The sequence below is a fragment of the Pseudochaenichthys georgianus genome, chromosome 14, assembly GCF_902827115.2.
Source record: "Pseudochaenichthys georgianus chromosome 14, fPseGeo1.2, whole genome shotgun sequence".
In the NCBI taxonomy this organism is placed as follows: domain Eukaryota; kingdom Metazoa; phylum Chordata; class Actinopteri; order Perciformes; family Channichthyidae; genus Pseudochaenichthys; species Pseudochaenichthys georgianus.
In genome coordinates, this window is record NC_047516.1 from 10,706,017 (window position 1) to 10,726,035 (window position 20,019).

The 20,019-nt window shown below is 42.1% G+C and overlaps 1 protein-coding gene across 1 annotated transcript in view; it reads left to right on the forward strand.

Moving 5' to 3' along the window:
* The window catches only part of jade2 (jade family PHD finger 2), a 201,167-nt gene that overhangs the window by 91,033 nt on the left and 90,115 nt on the right, over nt 1-20,019 (forward strand). The window contains 1 exon segment of the mRNA XM_034099362.1: nt 17,932-18,089. Within this exon segment, the coding sequence (XP_033955253.1) occupies nt 17,932-18,089 (158 nt within the window).

Consider the following 20,019-nt stretch of genomic DNA (forward strand, 5'->3'; position numbering starts at 1 on the left):
ATACCATGAAGAAGACTATAGGTCGAATCAATGATTTAAAGATCTTTTCATGTTATATTTAAAAAAGTCTATTGTGCAGGCCTTACACTGACATAGACTTTGAGAGTGAAGCGATATGTCTGGGTGAGATGGAAAGATATTTTAAAACATGTACAAAACAGAGGAGAGAGAACAAGAGTGAGGTAAAGAGAGAGAAATGTAGAAAGAGGAGAAGCTGTAACAAAGCCATATTTCTTAATTCATGGAACATTTCTGGATTGCCATTTAAAACAAATTCTCTCCATATTTGGTGCTAAGGGCTCATTACTGTGCTGTTTCCACACTGCACCTCTCAGAGATCCACTGTCAGTCCAACAGCATTGATATCCCTTCCTTGGTATTTCTAGTTAAAAATAGTTGGAATAGTTACTTATACACACTACTCTGTTTTCCCCCTAAACTTATTTTACTGCTGCAAGAAATCTTGGTTTTAGTATATATTATGCATTTCAGTTATTAATATTTACAACTTGTTCTGTCTCTTAGGGCTACTTGCTTGCTACGATCTTTTCCAACCCAACGGCGTTATACATGTTTCATTCACTCTGATAGTCCGATCGGATTTTGATAACAGTTTCATTGAGTCTGTGTAAGGAAGGAGGGAAATGTTTTAAACGGATGCAAGAAATTAGTGGGGAGATAAAGATTATAGTTTAAATTAGCTGTGTTTGTGTGTTTGTCTGATTGCACTCAAACCAGCACAGGGGTGTGTCATCTCTGAAAGGTCACTGTGCAAATGATGTTGATGTGTGTTTCTGGGGGGATTGATTTCATTGACATGAATATGACATGAAGCTGACTTACTGCTCCCAAGGATCTCTGTACAACAATGTGTTTGTGATTGTTTGTGTGTGTTGTATAAAGTCTCATCATTTATTTCACATAAATATAACAAAGATGACTGTGTGTTTCCCTACATAAATATGACATGAAAATGACTCACTTCCCCAAAGCCAACGATGTACAGTAACTATTCGAGAGTCAGGGTTTCCCACACATAGACTTTACTTGGGCGGTATATTAACGTCCGCCAAAGTATATTTCGCGACCCATTTAGGTTTAATCTTTTTTTATCCGTCCACAAGCACGACGCCACGGCTACCACCACAAGTATATTTCAGATCTGTGGGAAACACTGCAAGAGTGTTTGTGTGTTTATTTGAACACATCAACAACTTAGTAACATCTCTTTGCTTCCGTCTGTCCTCATACCTTTTGGGCTATGTTTATGTGTTTTTATTTGTCAGTATTGAGGACACTTATATGGAAGCGTTGAATGGCATTTCATATTTTATTTATTAAGTATTTCATCTGATTGCAATGCATGAAATAATAGCATCGTGAGTTTGTTAAATTAGAATCAGAACAAGTAGTAGTTTTACATCCACACTGGGATCTGGATTAATACTGAGCAGAACCCAGAGGTATCACGCTCAGTGGGGGATGGATGATCCCCGCTAAATGTCTCTTAAAATTTGCCGGAAGCACTCCACGGTTTCTGCGATGACAGCTTCTTCTGGTAGCAAATTCCACTCTCTGATTGTTCTCGGAAAGAAGGAGTATTTAAGAGTGTCACTGGTTGTATTAGTAAAAAATATATTTCTTAACCAATTTCACTGTGTTTTTAATCATTTAAACATTTACAAAGTAATATTTTACCATGATTAAAAAAGACACCCAAGCTTCAGCCGTCTCATTAAAAGCTTCTATAAACCAATATTTGTATATTAACAATGCTGTTTCGTTTGCTCTGCTCTCATTAACACATTTTTTATTATTTTTATAAAATGCTTTAAGAAAAACTGAATGCGCTGTTCAAAAAGAGATAACCACAAAGCGATATTTAACTGAAAATACTAGGAAAATGTTTACTCAGAATTTTTCTTCCACACTTGCCCCTGCTAACATCTCAATAAATGAGCTAGTAGATCATTTTAATTCAAAAATTAAAAATGTTATAGATGCCATTGCTGCAACTAAGGTAAAGGAAGTGTCTGGCAAGAAAATATCTCCATGGAGAAAGGCCATGACCGTGAAAACAGAAAAAAGAGAATGTCGAAAAAAGCTGAACGCAGGTGGCGAAAAACAAATCTCCAGGTTCACTTTGAAATCTATAAAGAGAAACTTGGCCTTTATAATTTGGAATTGAAAAACACATGACAATCGTTCTTCTCTGACATCATTACCAAAAACAAAAACAACGCACGTGCCTTGTTTGCTACCGTCGACAGACTAACTAACCCCCCAGTGTCAGTAGCCTCTGAATTTTTATCCACCAGGGCGTGCAATGATTTTGCCTCCTTTTTCACTGACAAAGTTCAGAAAATCAGACAAGCAGTCAGTGCCTCTGCATCAGGTACAGTAAATGTGTTGTCTTTGTGTCCAACTAATATCAATTCAAACACCATGACACAATTCCATCAGATTAATGATAAAAACCTAGAGGACATTATACAACTTCTGAAATCCTCCTCCTGCTGCCTTGATATTATTCCAACAGGATTTTTCAAAGATGTTTTTCGTTGCATGGCCTCAGATCTACTTCATATAGTAAACAAGTCTCTTCACTCAGGTATTTTTCCACAGGCCCTGAAAACTGCAGTCATTAAACCACTCTTAAAAAAGAATAATCTAGATGCTTCAGTAATGAACAATTACAGGCCCATATCAAACCTCCCATTTCTAGGTAAAATCATTGAAAAAGTTGTTTTTCAACAGTTGAGTAATTTCTTGCATTTAAATAACTGTTTCGATGTGTTCCAGTCAGGCTTTCGTCCAAACCACAGCACTGAGACTGCTCTTGTAAAGGTCTTTAATGACATCCACTTAAACACAGACACAGACACAGACACAGTGCTTATTTTGAATGACGCATGCGTCATTCAAAATAAGCACCTCTTCTCGCTTCACCATAGCAAGGAGGGCCGTCTGGTGAGACATCTCACTTCATGTTACTCTGAGACTGGGGTTACGTAAGTAACCTATAGTTCTCATTCATAACACTCCGTTCGATGTCTCACTATGGGAAATTGTAGCTCCCGTATTGCCAGACGAGCTTATCTCGAAAATCACCAAAACCGACCAGAACTTTAACAGGTAGGGCTCCGACTCAACCAGGTGCCCAGCACTGCTTGAGTCAAAACTGGGAGTAGAACGTCCAGCCTGTTAAAAGGCGGACAAAAGTGAGCGGCGAGGACCAGCTCGCCGCTTGCACCAATGTCTTGGATGGGAGACATCCTGGACGGAGCCCAGGATGCAGCAAGACCCTGAGTCAAGAGAGCTCGCGAACCCGAAGGTGCCTGCGAGCTCTGACTCGTACGGGCCCCACAGCAATTGCTTCCACAAACAGTGGGAGAGCCGTTGCTTAGTAACAGGCTTGCCCAGGACACAGGGGGCTTGGTCATTATGACAAAGCACCCCCGATTATGGTACCACTCACGGGCCAGGCCCATAGAGCCAATCGCTCTGGGTGTGGGTGAAAGATCGCCCCCCCCGCTTGGGAAAGTATGTCCCTGCGTAGTGGGAGCTGCCATGGCTGCCCGCACAGCAGCTGATATATCTCCGCTAGCCAGTACATAGCTGGCCAGTGTGGAGCTATCAGAATAAGTGTGTGGCGTTGCTCTCTCACTCTGGCCAGAGTTGGAGGTATCAGAGCCAGGGGTGGAAACGCGTACAGAAGGCCCGGGGGCCAATCGTGCGCGAGTGCATCCACGCCTAACGGTGCATTCAGATCCCGCATCGAAAAGAACAGCTGACACTGAGCGTTGTCTTTCGAAGCGACCAGATCCACCGCGGCTCTGCCGTAACGCACCCACAGCTGGCTCACAATCCTTGGATGTAGAGTCCAGTCTGCATATAGTGGTGCACCTCTGGACAGTAGATCTGCCCCGAGGTTCATCACTCCCAGTACGTGCGTCGCTCTCAGGGAGAGGAGACGTCTGCCGCTCCCTAGGATAAGTTTGCACGCCAGTGTGTGTAACTGGAGAGAACGCAAACCCCCTTGGCGGTTAATATACGATATTGTGGTCATATTGTCTGTCCTCACGAGGACGTGATGTCCTCTGAGGAAAGGCAGAAAGCGTCTTAGGGTGAGAAACACCGCTAAAAGCTCCAGGTAATTTATGTGCGCCCGCTGGAGGTCTCTGCTCCAGAGACCCCTCATCGGGCGACCTTCATAAATACCTCCCCAACCTGTCAGACATGCGTCCGTGGTGACCACTTTCCGTGAAAGGACAGCACCCATGGGCACACCTCGTACTAGAAAAGTCGGGTGCAGCCAGTGGCGCAGTGCCATTACGCATTTCACAGTAACCATCACTCTCCGCGCGCCATGACGCGCAGGGTTTAGTTTTAGGGCGGCCACCCAGCTCTGAAACTCCCTCATGTGTAAGCGTCCCAGTCGTACGACCAGGATGGCTGACGCCATGAGCCCCAGCAATCGCAAGCATGATCTGAAGAGAACATGTTTGCGCAGCTGGAAATGAGCGAGACAAGCTCTGAAAGCTTTCACTCTTTCCGCTGACAGGCGAGCTGAAAAGGGCACCGAGTTCAGGCGTAAACCCAGGAAGAGTATAGTCTGCGCGGGGCACAACATGCTCTTCTCTGTATTTATTATGAAACCCAGGTTGAGCAGGTGCTTTACGAGGACATTTGTCTGCGTAACAGCCTCCTGCTCCGACTGTGCGAGAAGCAGCCAGTCGTCCAGGTAGGTCGCCAGGCGAATGCCCCGTTGTCTCAACCGTACAAACACCGTACAAACACCCTTGGACTGAGAGACAGAGAGACAGACCAAAGGGGGAGTACTCTGTATTCGTAACAGATCCCCTGAAATGCGAATCTCAGATATTTCCTGTGTGGGTAATATACTGGGATGTGAAAATACGCATCTTTCAGGTCGACTGATGTAAACCAGTCATTTTGTCGCACGAGCCGCAGCAGAGATGTGTGAGTGAGCATTCTGAACTTAAAGCCCTTAAATCAAGTATTGGCCGAATTCCGTTCCCTCCCCGTTTGGGAACGAGGAAGTACTTGGAATAAAAGCCGCCCTGACTCTGCTCGGCGGGTACAATAGATATAGCCCTTTTTTCTAGGAGTGAGAGAATCTCTTTCTCCAGAATGAGGGCTGACTCTCCTCGGGCCTGCGAGTGCAGAATGCCCGAGAAGCGAGGAGGGGTGACAGCAAACTGGAGTCTGTAGCCCCGTGTTACTGTCTTGAAAACCCAAGCAGATGATGTGAGCATCTTCCACTGCGTGCTCCTTAGAGCCAGTGAGGATGTCACATCTCCTCCTCTCTGAGTCTCTATTTGTTGTGTTATGGGGCCCTCTAGTGTCTGAACACAGTGGTGCCCCTTATCGACAGTACCCACCGGCACTGCGCATGCGCGTGACGGTGGTGCCCTTAAAGCCCCAGCCGGCACTGCGCATGCCCGTGGCGGTGGTGCCTTTACAGACCCGTCAGAAATCCGCCTTTTGAGCGATGCCGTAGCTGCTCTCAGAAGGGGAACAATTGACGGGCTGTTTATTGGCTTCATTGATTTTCATTTCATTTTTTTGAGCTGCGCCCTCGGCCTGAAGCCTGGATGCGTCAGCGGCAAATGTTTTATGACAGAAGAATCAACCAATGTGTGACATGTGTTTGTGCAGACTAGAGGATGGTGTTTAGGCATCTCTCGAGGCGGCGGGAACACATTCAGAGCTGGGGAATGAACTTCCAGCTCTGTCGACTGCTGGCCGTAATTCTGGGTTGGCTGAGCCTGAGCTGCAGCCGGAACCGGAGAATTTCTAGGCTGCGACCTCTGCGTCTTTGGTGCTTTAAACCGAGCAGAGTTCGAGGCAGCTTGGGCAGAGGACTGCTGCTGTGAAAGCAGCGGCTGGACCCTTCGAGGGAGGCAGAGGTGCCTCGTCCTCCCTCTTCTTCGTCTCACACCTCCTTTGCATGGAGGCGAGAGCGGAGCCAAAAATTCCCTCGGGAACGATGGGCATATCCAGCACATCCTCCTTTTCCCGGTCTGGGAGGGTGGTGAGGTTGAGCCATCTAGCTCTTTCCTGCACCACCATGATCCCCATTACCTTGCCCGTGGCCTGGATGGCGCAGCGTTGGACACGGAGACAAATGTCCGTGACCGCTGCCATCTCGTCAAGAGTGGCTGCTCCCGGGTTACCCGACAGGTCCTCGCAGAGCTCCGCTTGGTAGGCGGTTAGCAGCGAGGACACATTCAGGGCCCTGGCGGACAATGCTGCAGCTTTGTAGGACTTTTCAGTCATTGCTGACTGAAAACGGTCCGACTTTGCTGGCAGCGTGGGTTTCCTGCTTGGTGACGGGCCCACCCGTGGTAGGAGGTGGGCCGCTACCAGCGGTTCCATGGGCGGCATGCGGAGCAGGCCGAGCTTCTCCATTCCGTCGCAGTCTAGGGAGGAGGCACCCTGAACCCGTTCCCGCGTGTCTTGTCGTCACCGGGTCCCGGCCTGCCAGGGCGCGGGATTCCGGTTCTATAGCCATCGCAGATAATGAGCCCCAGACCGACACGGAGAGGGGTTCACTCTCTGTGGCCGACGCCCCCGTGTCTTGACTGCCGGCCGGCGGGTCCGTGGACATGGGGGGGTCCTGTTCCGACAGGCTAGCTTGTCGTGCTAACCGTCGGCGGAGGCTCTTGACGGTGAAGCGGACACAATGTCCGCATGAGCCGGGGTTGTCGACAGTGCCTCGGGCGTGTTCCAGCCCGAGGCAGGACGAACAGACCTGGTGTGTGTCTGTGCCCGAGATCTTCAACCCGCAGCCGCAGAGTCGAGCCACCGAGTCCCTGACTCCTCTGGTGTGAGGGAGAGGGGCGTCCATCTTGTTCGCCTCGTGGTGTGGAGAGGGCCCGCTCTCGACAGGTGGGATGGGAGAAAAGATATTACCACCTTGTCCTTAATCCGGAGAAAAGGACGGTGGGTCTTTTATTCCCGGAGAATACTGACTGGTGTGACAGTATGCTCTTTTAATCCTTTCTTCCTCCGTGGAGAAGGGAAGAGAAAAGAAAAAACTTCCTCGCTACCGTGGTGTCGGTAGAGAGGGAGCGAGCTAGCATCAGGTGTGCTGCTAGCTTAAAAAAATCCAACCTACCTTACTTTCTCGGGTAAGAGAAGGGCGAGGTCGATTTGAAATACTAACAGCGTTAGTACTACCGTCTTCCTGCGAAGCAGAAGGAGTAGCCGGCGAGCGCCCGTCGACCGAAATGGGTATTTGGGTTCAGTCTGTGGACAGTGAAGCTTGCCCGGCTACTGTAGAGATGTGCTCTGAAGCGAGAAGAGGTGTTTGAATGACTCATGCGTCGTGGCGCAAACTACTTATAGGGGGTGAATTCCCTGATGCTGACGTCAAGATCACCAGCCAATCAGGATTGGCGTAATGAGATTGATGCTTCTGTTTGCTCCGCGATGAGGCGCATCCCATAGTGAGACATCGAACGGAGTGTTATGAATGAGAACTGAGGTAATGGTTTTTGGAGCCAAGGCAGAACGTATAAAAGTTAGCGCTGAGCCTCAGTCTGCAATGTTCAAACCAACAGATAAAGCCAGAAATCTAGGTGTAGTCATGGACTCTGACCTGAGTTTCAACAGTCACATTAAAACAGTTACTAAATCAGCCTACTATCACCTAAAGAATATATCTAGGATTAAAAGACTAATGTCACAGCAGGATTTGGAAAAACTTGTCTATTCTTTTATCTTCAGTAGACTCGACTACTGCAATGGTGTCTTCACAGGTCTCACTAAAAATTCACTAAAGATTCAGAACGCTGCTGCTGGAGTCCTCACTAACACTAAGAAAGTGGATCACATCACTCCTGTTCTGAAGTCTTTACACTGGCTTCCTGTGTGTCAAAGAATAGATTTCAAAATACTGCTGCTGGTTTATAAAGCACTGAATGGTTTAGGCCCAATTTACATTTCTGACCTCCTGCTAAATTATGAACCATCCAGATCTCTCAGGTCTTCAGGGACTGGTCAGCTTTCTGTCCCCAGAGTCAGAACTAAACATGGTAAAGCAGCGTTCAGTTATTATGCTCCAAATATCTGGAACAAACTCCCAGAAACCAGCAGATCCGCTGCAACAACTCTTACTACTTTTAAATCCAGGCTGAAGACTTTTCTTTTTGTCGCTGCTTTTAATTGAACTATTCATATCTTAGACTGCACTGTAACTTTTATCCATGTATTTTTTCTTTTAATGTTTATTTTATTAGCTTTTCTTTTTAATGACTGATTTTAAATGCCATTTTCTTAATGTCTTTCATTTTTTGTAAAGCATAGCAAGCATAGCAAGCTATATAAATAGCCTTGCCTTGCCTTGCCTTGCTGTTGTTGGTGGAGACGAAAAACACAGACATACATCTCCTGTTTTTTGCGGTAGTATCTAACCCATTAAAAGAAGATCAAAAGACAAATCCTGTAAGAAGAATGCTGATCACTTCACACGTCCTCTGTTTTTATTGATTATATTGTGTTGTTTTGGTGCTATTTTGTTTTTTAATGAATTATTATTAGATATACCACCCAAAAAAACATGCCTGCACACACACATGTTATCAGTACTTAACCCTGTTTTGCATGCAAACACAGACACACAGGCACCCTCCAGTGCCACACAAGGTAACCCCTGGTCCCTGGGTTGGGTAACCCTGTGCCCCGTTTGATGCTGGCCTGATTCTCCTGCTCCAGTCTGCATTCTGATATAGGATTGTGTTTTAGAGAAGGGGGGGTTGTACGGGTTGCCCAAGGATAAGGGGCTGAGGAGCTGTTGGCAACACACACACACACACACACACACACACACACACACACACACACACACACACACACACACACACACACACACACACACGCACAGACACACACACACACATGCACAGACATAAACACACAGTCTGTGAAAACTCGGGGAAGAAAGAGGGATTACAGGGAGGAAAAAGGATAGCCGATTTTCTCAGGCGTACTGTGACAGTGAGGTATTTCAAGAATGAGAGATTATCACACACACACACACACACACACACACACACACACACACACACACACACACACACACACACACACACACACACACACACACACACACACACACACACACACACACACACACACAACTGATTGTTTGCATTTGACAAGGGCGGGTGATGCTGTAGATGTCCACAGTGCTGATATTGTGCTGATAATGTGCCCTGTAGCTTTGTTGGCAGCTTAACATTCATGTTTAACTACATTATACCACATTGTAATTAATTGGATAAAGAAAACAGCTTGGTAAAAGCTGGAGGAAAGCATATTTTAGTGTCTTCTTCTTTGATTTTCTTTCACTTATCTTATTAATTTCAATACCAACTTTATTCCTCTAACTTTTTTTGCACTGCTTTTTCAATTTTCTCTTCATTTTTCGATTGCTTCCTCCCTCCTTAGCTACTCTGAATGATAGCAAACATTCAATAGGATGTGATTAATCCATTCTGAGATTAATCAGGTTAAACAATCACCTAACTTATATAATATCTGGCCTTTTCTGTGTGATTTACTGCCACTGATCCCTAAAGTGTAATAGGCCTGATGTCACAAGTCACAAAAATGTAATAATTTATTCTGACGTTGTCCTCACTATTAAATGCTCAACTCTGAACATCAACATGCTGCGGTATTATGTAAAGCTCAAATGATTTACAAATGAGTTTTTGGCAAAATAAATCAACTCAAATCCCTAATTTGGTTGATAAACCGTTTTAAGCATTGCATTGCTTTCTCTTGGACTGGTACTTGGCAGGTGTTACGGTGGTTGTCAATTGTAAATGTCAGATAACTGTAGTTGTGAACAGCATCTCTCCTTTAACAGTTAAGATTTCTTTCTTTTTTTTCCTTACCCATTTGTCTTCTCTGTCATCCATACCCTCATCCCTTCCTTTTTTGCCTCTTAACATTTCCAGGCTGGTTTGACTGACTCCCTGTTCTTCTTGAGTCTGTCAGAAGTTGCTGTCTGTTTAAACCAAACGTGTCCAGTGTGGGCAGAGAGTCAGATGGAGAGCTCTGCCCACACTGGAAACGTATTATGTAAACACCATCCACTTCATCCCTCCTTCAGAGGAGATTATTATTGACGTTTCATGAAAAGGAGGAAAGTGAGATTTACACAGTGGTGAGAAACATATGGGAGATAGGAGAGAGAGGGAGGCTTGGCAGACTTTTCCTTTCCCTCTTTCTTTTTAGTTTTTATCTATCAATCTTTTTTAAGTTAAGCTGTATAGCTTTTATTGCTTCTTTGGCATGGTTTTTTCGTTGATTCACAATTTCGCTTAAATGCAAGGCAATGTACACTCAGTTGTAGTTAACATACACCAGCTAAATCTAATGCAGTCTGTTAAAACAGTACTGAAGTCCTACCGTTGAGATGAACGTAAATATTTTTAAGTTTGTTTTTTAAGGGTGTTAATTTAAAGTGGACCTATCATGCTATATTTGAATAATATATTGTAGGGCCTATATAAAACATGTCTGTGAAGTTTTTTTTTCAAAATACCAAACAGATCATGCATTTTAGCCATGCCTCATTTCGCTCTATTTGCTCTATTCCAGCCCTGTTTTTGCAAGGGCTGTTTCTGTGGCAAATGAGCTGCAGCTGACCACGCCCCCCTGCAAAGGAGGGCGGCGTACAAAAGTGCATTTTGCATGATAGGTCCTCTTTTAACTTTATTATTTATAACTATTTTGCTGAAGGGATGTTTCTAATATCTAGTTGTTCCTTATTGATATAAATAGACAATATACTGTAAATATATATATTTATTTCTATCCTCAATTGTTTACTTACTAACAGTCAAAGAGAAATGACCGGACCCAACTTAAGGTTCCTACAATAAAGGGTTTTATTCTTTACATTTAGGTTACATTTCTATAGTTATTTACACTGTTTGCCATTTATAAATTGCTGCAAATCACGAAACTGAATGGTACACACTCTACACATCTAGTGTTTTCTCCGAATTGAGGAAAACAAGAAAGATTAGAGGCTGTAATGCTAAATTATCGTTGATCATATGGGTTATATATAGTGGCGCACGATAATTATCGGCCCGATAATTATAGGTCCGATATTAGGAATGATGACGTCATCCCGATAAACCCGATAACAGTATGAATAGCCCCGATAATATACAATATATTTTTTGGGTAAAAAAAGAGAAAAAAATACTGCGGTGTGGGTGGATTGGGATGAGGGGCGCTTGTTTTTCACTCGGCTCCTCCCGTTTTGCCAGTAGTGTGGTATAGTGGTTTAGGAAGAGGGGAGTTTTTCACAAATCCAGCGCTCCCTTCTCATGCCTGGCTGTGACGTAAATGGTGACAGTAAACAAACATGTCGTCGGTAGTATGGGACTATTTCAAAGTTCAGAGTTAGATAGTTCGCTTGCTATTTGTATTAACAAATGCAATGGAGAAGTTCCACGAGGAGGGAAAAAGGCAACGAGCTATAATACTTCGAACCTGATCAGTCGCCTGAAACATCGCCATCGCTACGATGGTGTGTTAAAAGCGTACGAAGACGCCTGCGCTGCTAAACTAGCGGCGAATCCAAAGCCAGCTGCAAAGGCACCGGGGCTTTTACCTATCGACGAGGCTTTTGAAAAAGGCAAGAAGTTTGCCAGATTTGTTTGGGAAAATAAATATGGTCACTTTGAAGAGTCAAAACTGTTCTTGGCTTTGTTTTGTTCATAGTAGTAATGCTCATGTCATTTGCTCACTTAGTCTTTTTTTTACCACCAGGTGTGCAAAAACTACAGGTACATTTAATATATATATATATTATATTATTATCGGTTATCGGTATCGGTATCGGTCTTGAGAAGCAGGAAGTTATCGGTATCGGTATCAGTTTCAAAAAACCGATATCGTGCATCCCTAGTCATTTGCATACAATAAGAATGTATTTCACATTCTTAGCTTGTTGTTTCTGTTTATTTCAGAAGAGAGGACTGTTAAAATCATTTTGTATTCCACTGAAGCAAACACAGAAGAATTATTTGCAAAAGTGATGTGACCCTCTTGATCTTTCTTTCACTTTCACGCACTCACCAACATATAAATCACTGTTCTTCCCTGTTGAAGCTCATATAACCTCCCATTCAGCAGTGTTAGTATATACTTTACAGTTCCCACTCCTCTGCTCCCCAGAGGCACATCCCGTGTAGTAAACCAAAGACACCTCTCCTCAGGGCCTCAGCGCTGGAGCAGAGATGGTGGGGGTGACTTTGGTTTTCATTGTTTTAAGAATCAGAGCCCCACGGTGTGTAGTTCCTCCTGATAAATATTTCATGGGACACACCATTAAGATCAAAGAAAACTCAGCTATCGTATTGTTATGAATCTAAGGAGGGAACATTTTAATATTCCCTCTGGGCTGCTCCCCTCATTAGGACTCCTCAACTGTAAACAGAAGTGATTTCCAAGGTTTCTTTATTATTATTCTCATCATTATTAGCTGAAATATTCTGTGTGTGTCATATAATAGGCTTGAAAAAGGAAACACATAGATTATAAAGCTGTATAACATAGCATTATTTGATTCAATATGTAAAAAATACTCCACACGTTATAGCTGATGTTCTTTGGTGTGCTTCTTGGATACCTTTTTTATTTCTATTGAGAAACCACTTCTATTGGTCTGGATTAATTGTTACATTTTCCATTGTTCAGTAACTTTCCAACCTTTCTTATGTGATGCATGGAATGCCCCTTTACCTCTAAAATATTCAGACACCAGGAACAACATGAGTCTAGACTTTATTATTCAATGCCCAACACATTTGAATTAAAACACTACAATGTTGTTGATGATCTTGAAACGCATTTGATCTGAAGTAAATTACTCTTCATGTTAGGAATAATGGATCAAGTTGCCCAATTCATTTTAAAATGGGATCTGTTGTTAAATCTGTACTTAAGAAGTTATATTTTAAATATTTATAAACTCAAACCTTTTTACAAAATGCTAAATCACCAACAAGTGACACTTTAATGTTATTATTTTTTTATTAAATGCTGATTTTTACAGTGTATGTGTATCATACTCCATTTTGGGAGGTAGACAATTATAGAGGATATTCAAAATGCAACTTCTTGTAAACTAGTGAAACAATTTAGATACATACAGAGTACATAATCTTTAGCTCATAACATTTTCAAAAAGGTGTCTTCAATCCCATAAAGAGACAAAAATATGTTCACATTGTTGGCAGAGATGATGTTATTGTGCTCAGTATTAACAGGTGACTCTGCACTTTATCTCTGCTTTCGTATCCATGATAAAGGCTAAACAAACAGACCTTTTGCAAATGGTTTTGTGTGTGTGTGTGTGTGTGTGTGTGTGTGTGTGTGTGTGTGTGTGTGTGTGTGTGTGTGTGTGTGTGTGTGTGTGTGTGTGTGTGTGTGTGTGTGTGTGTGTGTGTGTGTGTGTGTGTGTGTGTGTGTGTGTGTGTGTGTGTGTGTGTGTGTGTGTGTGTGTGTGTGTGTGTGTGTGTGTGTGTGTGTGTGTGTGTGTGTGTGTGTGTGTGTGTGTGTGTGTGTGTGTGTGTGTGTGTGTGTGTGTGTGTGTGTGTGTGTGTGTGTGTGTGTGTGTGTGTGTGTCATGATACTTACCAGTGGAAGAACACATTGTACTCTGACCCCATTGGCTCACATCCTGTTAGCGTAGCTTTCCTTTCATGTCTCACTTTAAGTTTTTTTTGTGACATAACAAACCAGAGGCTCAATATACAGTAAATGTCACCACACCGGGCTGAAAAGCATAATTTACATAATTATAGCTCTCTTTCAAAACTATTTGAATGATTTTCCAACTCTTGAACTAATATCAGTAATGCAGATAGGGTCTAATTTCACAAATGTACATTAGTATTAGCATTGTGACCTTGTAGCAGCTTTCATTTTTGCTCTGAATGTATGCAGGTTTCCAGTTTTGTGCAGGTATCATTTACATAACATCCAAATATTGTCTCGTCTTCTTTTCATGATTTTGTTTTTGTCCTCATTTTCTTTTTTATGTTCCCATTCCCAAGTTGCTAAGGTAAATCAACACTGGCAGCCACAGCTAGAAGCCAAACAAAGTCATAAAGCCTAATGTAATAAAGCCCATATTACAATAAACAAAGCTGAGATCATCAACTCCACACGCACTCTGCTGATAACATCTCAGGATATTACATTATGAACTTGAAAATCCGTTTTCATCTGGCAGTTGTAAATGTTTCTTACAATCAACAAAACAGGGAAGACCAAGACTAAAAGCGGCAATAAATTGATCCATATAGGAAGTAACTGTATCTGTGTATCCAAATTCTAATCATTCTCTATTGCTCTACAAAAGCTTATAACAACCTTTATTTATACAGTCTAGGATAACAACACATTACTTTTGCATTCATGTTCCCCCTCTAAAAAAAACAAAGCCACTGAAGCTTATTTTATTTCTATTTCCTACTGTCGTTATTACTCATCAAAGCAGCACATTTGTATTAATCTGCAGTTTCTTGAGTCCCCAAAAAGCGTTTTCTTCTTGCTTGAGAAACATTTCCTTAAACTACAGTGCCTATTTTTTATTGGAAATCATTAAGCATTAAGAGTTTAAATGTATGTCCTGTTAAACTTTACATACGAACTAATGGGCTTTTGGAAGCTAGAAGTTATTTGAAAGGACACACTGTTGGTTGTTGATTTGTTAATAACACATGTAGAATAACAGCAGCCTAATCCTTTGATAACGCAATAACACACCACCCACTAATGTAATAAGACACTGAAGTTGTTTTTACCATTACATAAGAGACACAACCAGCCTAGTGTTTGCAGTATGAAACCTATTCTTTGTGTGAGTATGTGTGTGTGTTTCTGTGTGTGTTGTGTGCTTTTGTCTCTCTCTTTCCTCTCCTTTCTCCCCTGCCAGTGGACTGACTGGGCCTGTTTGATCAGTATCAGATATCAAACTGATACCAAGTCAAAACAGGGATCTGCCTTATTGTCCACACAGGAAGATGGTCCATTTTTGATTTATCAATGATTACACATGTGCCTCCATTGATCCTGCACTAGCGGTCTAAATTGGCCATTCCCAGATAGAAATAGATCAGATCTGTGCCTTTTATAAGATTTATGAGTGCGCTATCAGCAAGGGAAATGCTAATGTTGACCACTCATGCACAGATTACTGAAACGTGGAAATCAATTGATCTGCAAAGGTCCAGAGTTGTTGTGGTAATCAACATCACATACACAAGTCAAATGCCAAGGAATACTTCATACTTATTATAAAAAAAATAAAAGTGTTTCCATAGCAAGATTTGCATACTTTTACTATAAGCCAATCACTAAGAAATAAAAATAAAAGGGAAATGAATGAGGAACAGGTAAAGACAAGTACAAATCAAGAATGATAAGAAAAGGACCGCATCCTTTTAAGGAGGAAATAGGAAGTAATGAGAATTGTTGGGATTAGAAATTAGTTTTATTGTTTACAGTTAGAAAAATTACATTTATATTGTGTTAAATTGTAAAATTACTCCACTTTAGAAATTCCTTGGCTAACAATAATAATAATAATAAATCCTGCTCTGATGAGACTTTTTCCATGGCAACACATACGAAAAGCCGTTCTAATGAAGACTACTGAAATAAATTGTGGCAGCTGTTGTGAAGATGATGGCAGCAGTGGTGATGATAATGGGGAGGATAATGATAATGAGGAGGAGGATGATGATGATGATCACAGTGCGGCTGGATGTGAGGGCAACGGCAGTGACAGAGCATGATGATAATAACTGAGCAGTGTGGTAATGTGGCGTGGAAGTCGGGGAGCTCAACAGAGAGCTAAAGGTTGCTTTGTTTTGTTGTTTTGATCACTGACACACTTCACCTTTTCACACAAAGGTCACGACTTCACCAGGCGAGCGTGTGTGTGTGTGTGTGTGTGTGTGTGTGTGTGTGTGTGTGTGTGTGTGTGTGTGTGTGTGTGTGTGTGTGTGTGTGTGTGTGTGTGTGTGTGTGTGTGTGTGTGGTGTGTGTGTGTGTGTGTGTGTGTGTGTGTGTGTGTGTGTGTGTGTGTGTGTGTGTGTGTGTGTGTGTGTGTGTGTGTGTGTGTGTGTGTGTGTGTGTGTGTGTGTGTGTGTGTGTGTGTGTGTGTGTGTGTGTTCCCTGCCTGAAAGTATGTGTGTATATACCTTGTTTTCAAAGGGCTTAATTGTCATATGCCCAGCTACAGTGTAGATATGCAATGCAAAACTGTATTCACACAGGCTCCTCCAACAATGCAACATCAGTATTTAAGACATAAAACAACTATAAATTAGAAGGAACAGAGTAGAAATATAATAGTGCAAGAGAATGTTGCAAGACCAATACAGCTCAAGTAATGCAGGAGAAGTTAACTATTATGTAAAATAGAATATGATGAGCATGTGCATGAATCAGAGTATCCAGAGGTTTTATACAGGCCCGTGTGTAAGTGAGTGTGTGTAAGTGTACACATGTGTGTGTATGAATATGTCAGAGTCTTTATTGGTTCCCAGTGGGTCGAGCAGAGGTCCTGACCCCATTTCCTGGTGTTGTTGACAGAGAGACATCCAGGCCCGAGGCTCTAGAGAGCAGACACTGCCTGGCGCAGCTTCCTGTCACTGCTCCCTATTACCACTCCATGTGTCATTGTTTCGATTGCTCTTTTCCCCCTTTCAATTGTATTGTTTTTAGCATCCGTCAAACTCTGATTCAGTCTTTCTGGACCGTAAGGTCAGGACATGTCTGTTAGAGGATTCTCAGACAAGAGAAGGGCTTCTCGTTTATTTATGTTGTCATGAGAACTGTAGGGTTTTGTTCTTTTCTCTCACATGTATTGAGTATTTAACAATGACCGTCACAGTTGTGAATATACAGTTTACAAGGACAACATTATCTACAAATTCTTTATGATTAACGACTTTATAGTGACGTGTATCGTTGTATGTATATTGCATTTAAAATATATTTTCGCCCACTGTATTATCTATATGCATCATGTCCCTATTTTCATCTTTTGACCTTTGGCAATCTATATTTGACTTATGATTATACATTTAAAGATGATATTATTTTTTATTTATTATACCTTCACATTAAACATCAAACATTTTCAGTTTTCCAGCTGAGAAAATGCAGTCAACTTTTTGTAAGTAGAGCTTTTGTGATTTCATTACTTTGAATAAAGTTTTATTTTGCCAGCTCTTTCGATTTAAAACATATATTCAAATGTAAGAAAATGAAAGAAAGATTATTTTTTTTATATAAAACAGGCAGTTGTTTTAGACCTTCTTCATTAAAACCTATTATTTATTTGATTCTGGTCAATTGGCCAGATATCAGCTATAGATATAATGGGACTGTTTTTACCTTTTGATTGGGCGAATGTGACACAAGCCTATAGTGAGAATGTCAAGAATACAGTTTCATCCATTAAGCAGAAGAAAACCCCCCCTGGTTGTTTATTCAGTATGGCTCAAGAGTCGAGGAGAGAAACTTTTCAAATCCAGAGCTCCTGTCTTCACTTCTTGGTTTGATGAGATGTAAACGTGGCATTAAAGCAGTAAACCACTTGAGGTTGAGTATTGTTGACAGTGTGCTAGCTCATAGGTGCCAGCAACCACAGATTACATGTTTTATTGCTTGATAATTTGTCAATGAACATAAACCAATCAAATCATTGAATTATGAGTTGTATTACATTTTCCTGTCAGTCATTTCGTAAGACAAGCTGTGGCTCCATGTGAGTTGCCAACGTTTTCTCCAAGGTGTGTTGATGTGTTTCCAGACCACATGATGAAGTCTCTTTGTGTATCTTTGTGTGTGTTTCAGGTTGCTGTCGATTGATTCGTCGGACGTTTTTTCAGACAACATGCAGGAGAAGGGGAGCATCACCCAGCCTCCCCCCACCCAGCGCTACAGCTGCTACGACCTGGACGACCTGGATGTCTCCTGGCTGGAGCTGGTCAACAACGAGTTCAGACAGATGGGTGAGTGCAGACTGACTCACAGCCTCAACTCATAATGAACGCCAGAGAACATTCTGACATTGAACTGAAACAAAAGCCCATCATAACATTTCAAAGAGTTTTCCAAAGGCATTCTTCTTTTATATAATCACTTACCAAAATGTGTCATGAATGGTGTGGTTTTACTTCAGTCTCATGGACTAGTTGTAAAACACAAGGGATTGTATCAGAAACACAGATGATTGTTCTCACCTATAAGAAGAACATATTCACATATAGCAGTTCATTTTTATTAAATATTGCTAGTTGAATTAAATATAAACGGCCTTCATTTACCATTACAGTCAATGTTCCCAGAGAAATTGAGGCTGGTTTACAGCTAAATTAGATTTTGCACACTTTTCAAAAGGTTATCATTAATGTTTAGGTTTTTCTCTATTCCACACTTACAGTCACATTAACAGTCACATAACCTTTATTAGATATGTATTATGTACTAACCCAAATCATAACCTTACATTTGTTTATCTGACATTTCCGATGTAAAAGTCACCTCCAAGTCAACTTTGTTAAACTCTCAAAGGTTCTTAAAAGTTGGTTTCTGTGATGCAGATGCTTTTCAGTACATCCTTTTTTTATTTTTTTTCACTCTTATCATCACCTGCTTCCTCCATCTTCTCTGTTCCTCTTCTTCTGCAGTTAATGTTACATTGGCCCATTCCCAAACCGCCCCCTACACCCTACCCCCTACCCCTAAACCCTACCCCTACACCCTACCCCTCCGTTTGCACGTTCACGCGGAGGGTCCACCACATTAAGTGCTGTTCCAAACCAACACGTGTGGAGCGGTGTGGAGGGGGAGTGGGCTATCAAGCCCTCAAACAGTGAGTCTGCATCGGTGCTGACTTGAGACCGGTCTCTCCCTGACCGGAGTCACGCTGTGGAAACAAGCTGTTAACAAGTAGTTCCAGCAAACATCCACTGATAAACTGCGATGTTAACAACCTCATGATAACCTCATATGTTTTTAACTTAGGATCGTATACCTGTGTTTAGTCTAGAAAAAGGTAAATGTCTGCATTTTATTATAAAGTTGTGTATATTTACAGACTGTTGCAAAAACTAAGAAGCTTATAAACATCAGGTTTAAAACTAAAAGAGTTTTACAAGAAAGTAACTCAATGAAAGATGTTTGGAGTTGTATTTGAGTTATTAATTTACATTTTTTTGTCAAAGAGATGCTGATTTGAAGCCGTTGTTACATACAGTTACGGCATTTCCTGTTTCTGCCGGAGAGAGCGGAGTTTGTCCCAAAGCTTGCCGCTGTATTTACTCCCTCCATCTGACAGGAGGGAGCCTCGTTGAGCTGCGAGTGTGGCCACAGACGGAGTTCACTCCGTCATGGATGGGGAGGGTCGAGGGGGTGGTTTGGGATTGGGCCTTTCTCTCTCCCCTGCTTTCCTACATCCTCCATTTGTCCATGGTGACAACAACTGCTGACCCCCAGCATCTCTGCCATCTCCACCATTTTATTCAATATCTGATCGGCTCCTTTCAGATAAAGCGGAGTAATTGTGTTTATAAATCCCCGCTGGGGTTTCAGGCCTTTATTCCTGTGACATATTCTCCTTAAATCAAACACACACATATATATACAATATCTCCTGCCAGAGCAGAAGTGGGTTGTTTCTCATAACCTCCAATGCTAGACCAAACAAACAGAGGATGATTGGTTCTGCTGGGTGAAGGATTATGGGATGATTCTGCATTTTCTATCTCACTCTTTTACTGTATGCATATTTGGGAGCGTGTACATTCAAAATGTGAACTTGAAGACTTTGCATCCTGGTTATTTCAACACTTTTAACACTTGATATCTTTCAGAGAACTATGACATAACTGTAGCACAAAACACAGTAAAATGTTCAGTCTGTCAGTAGTTATAGAGAAA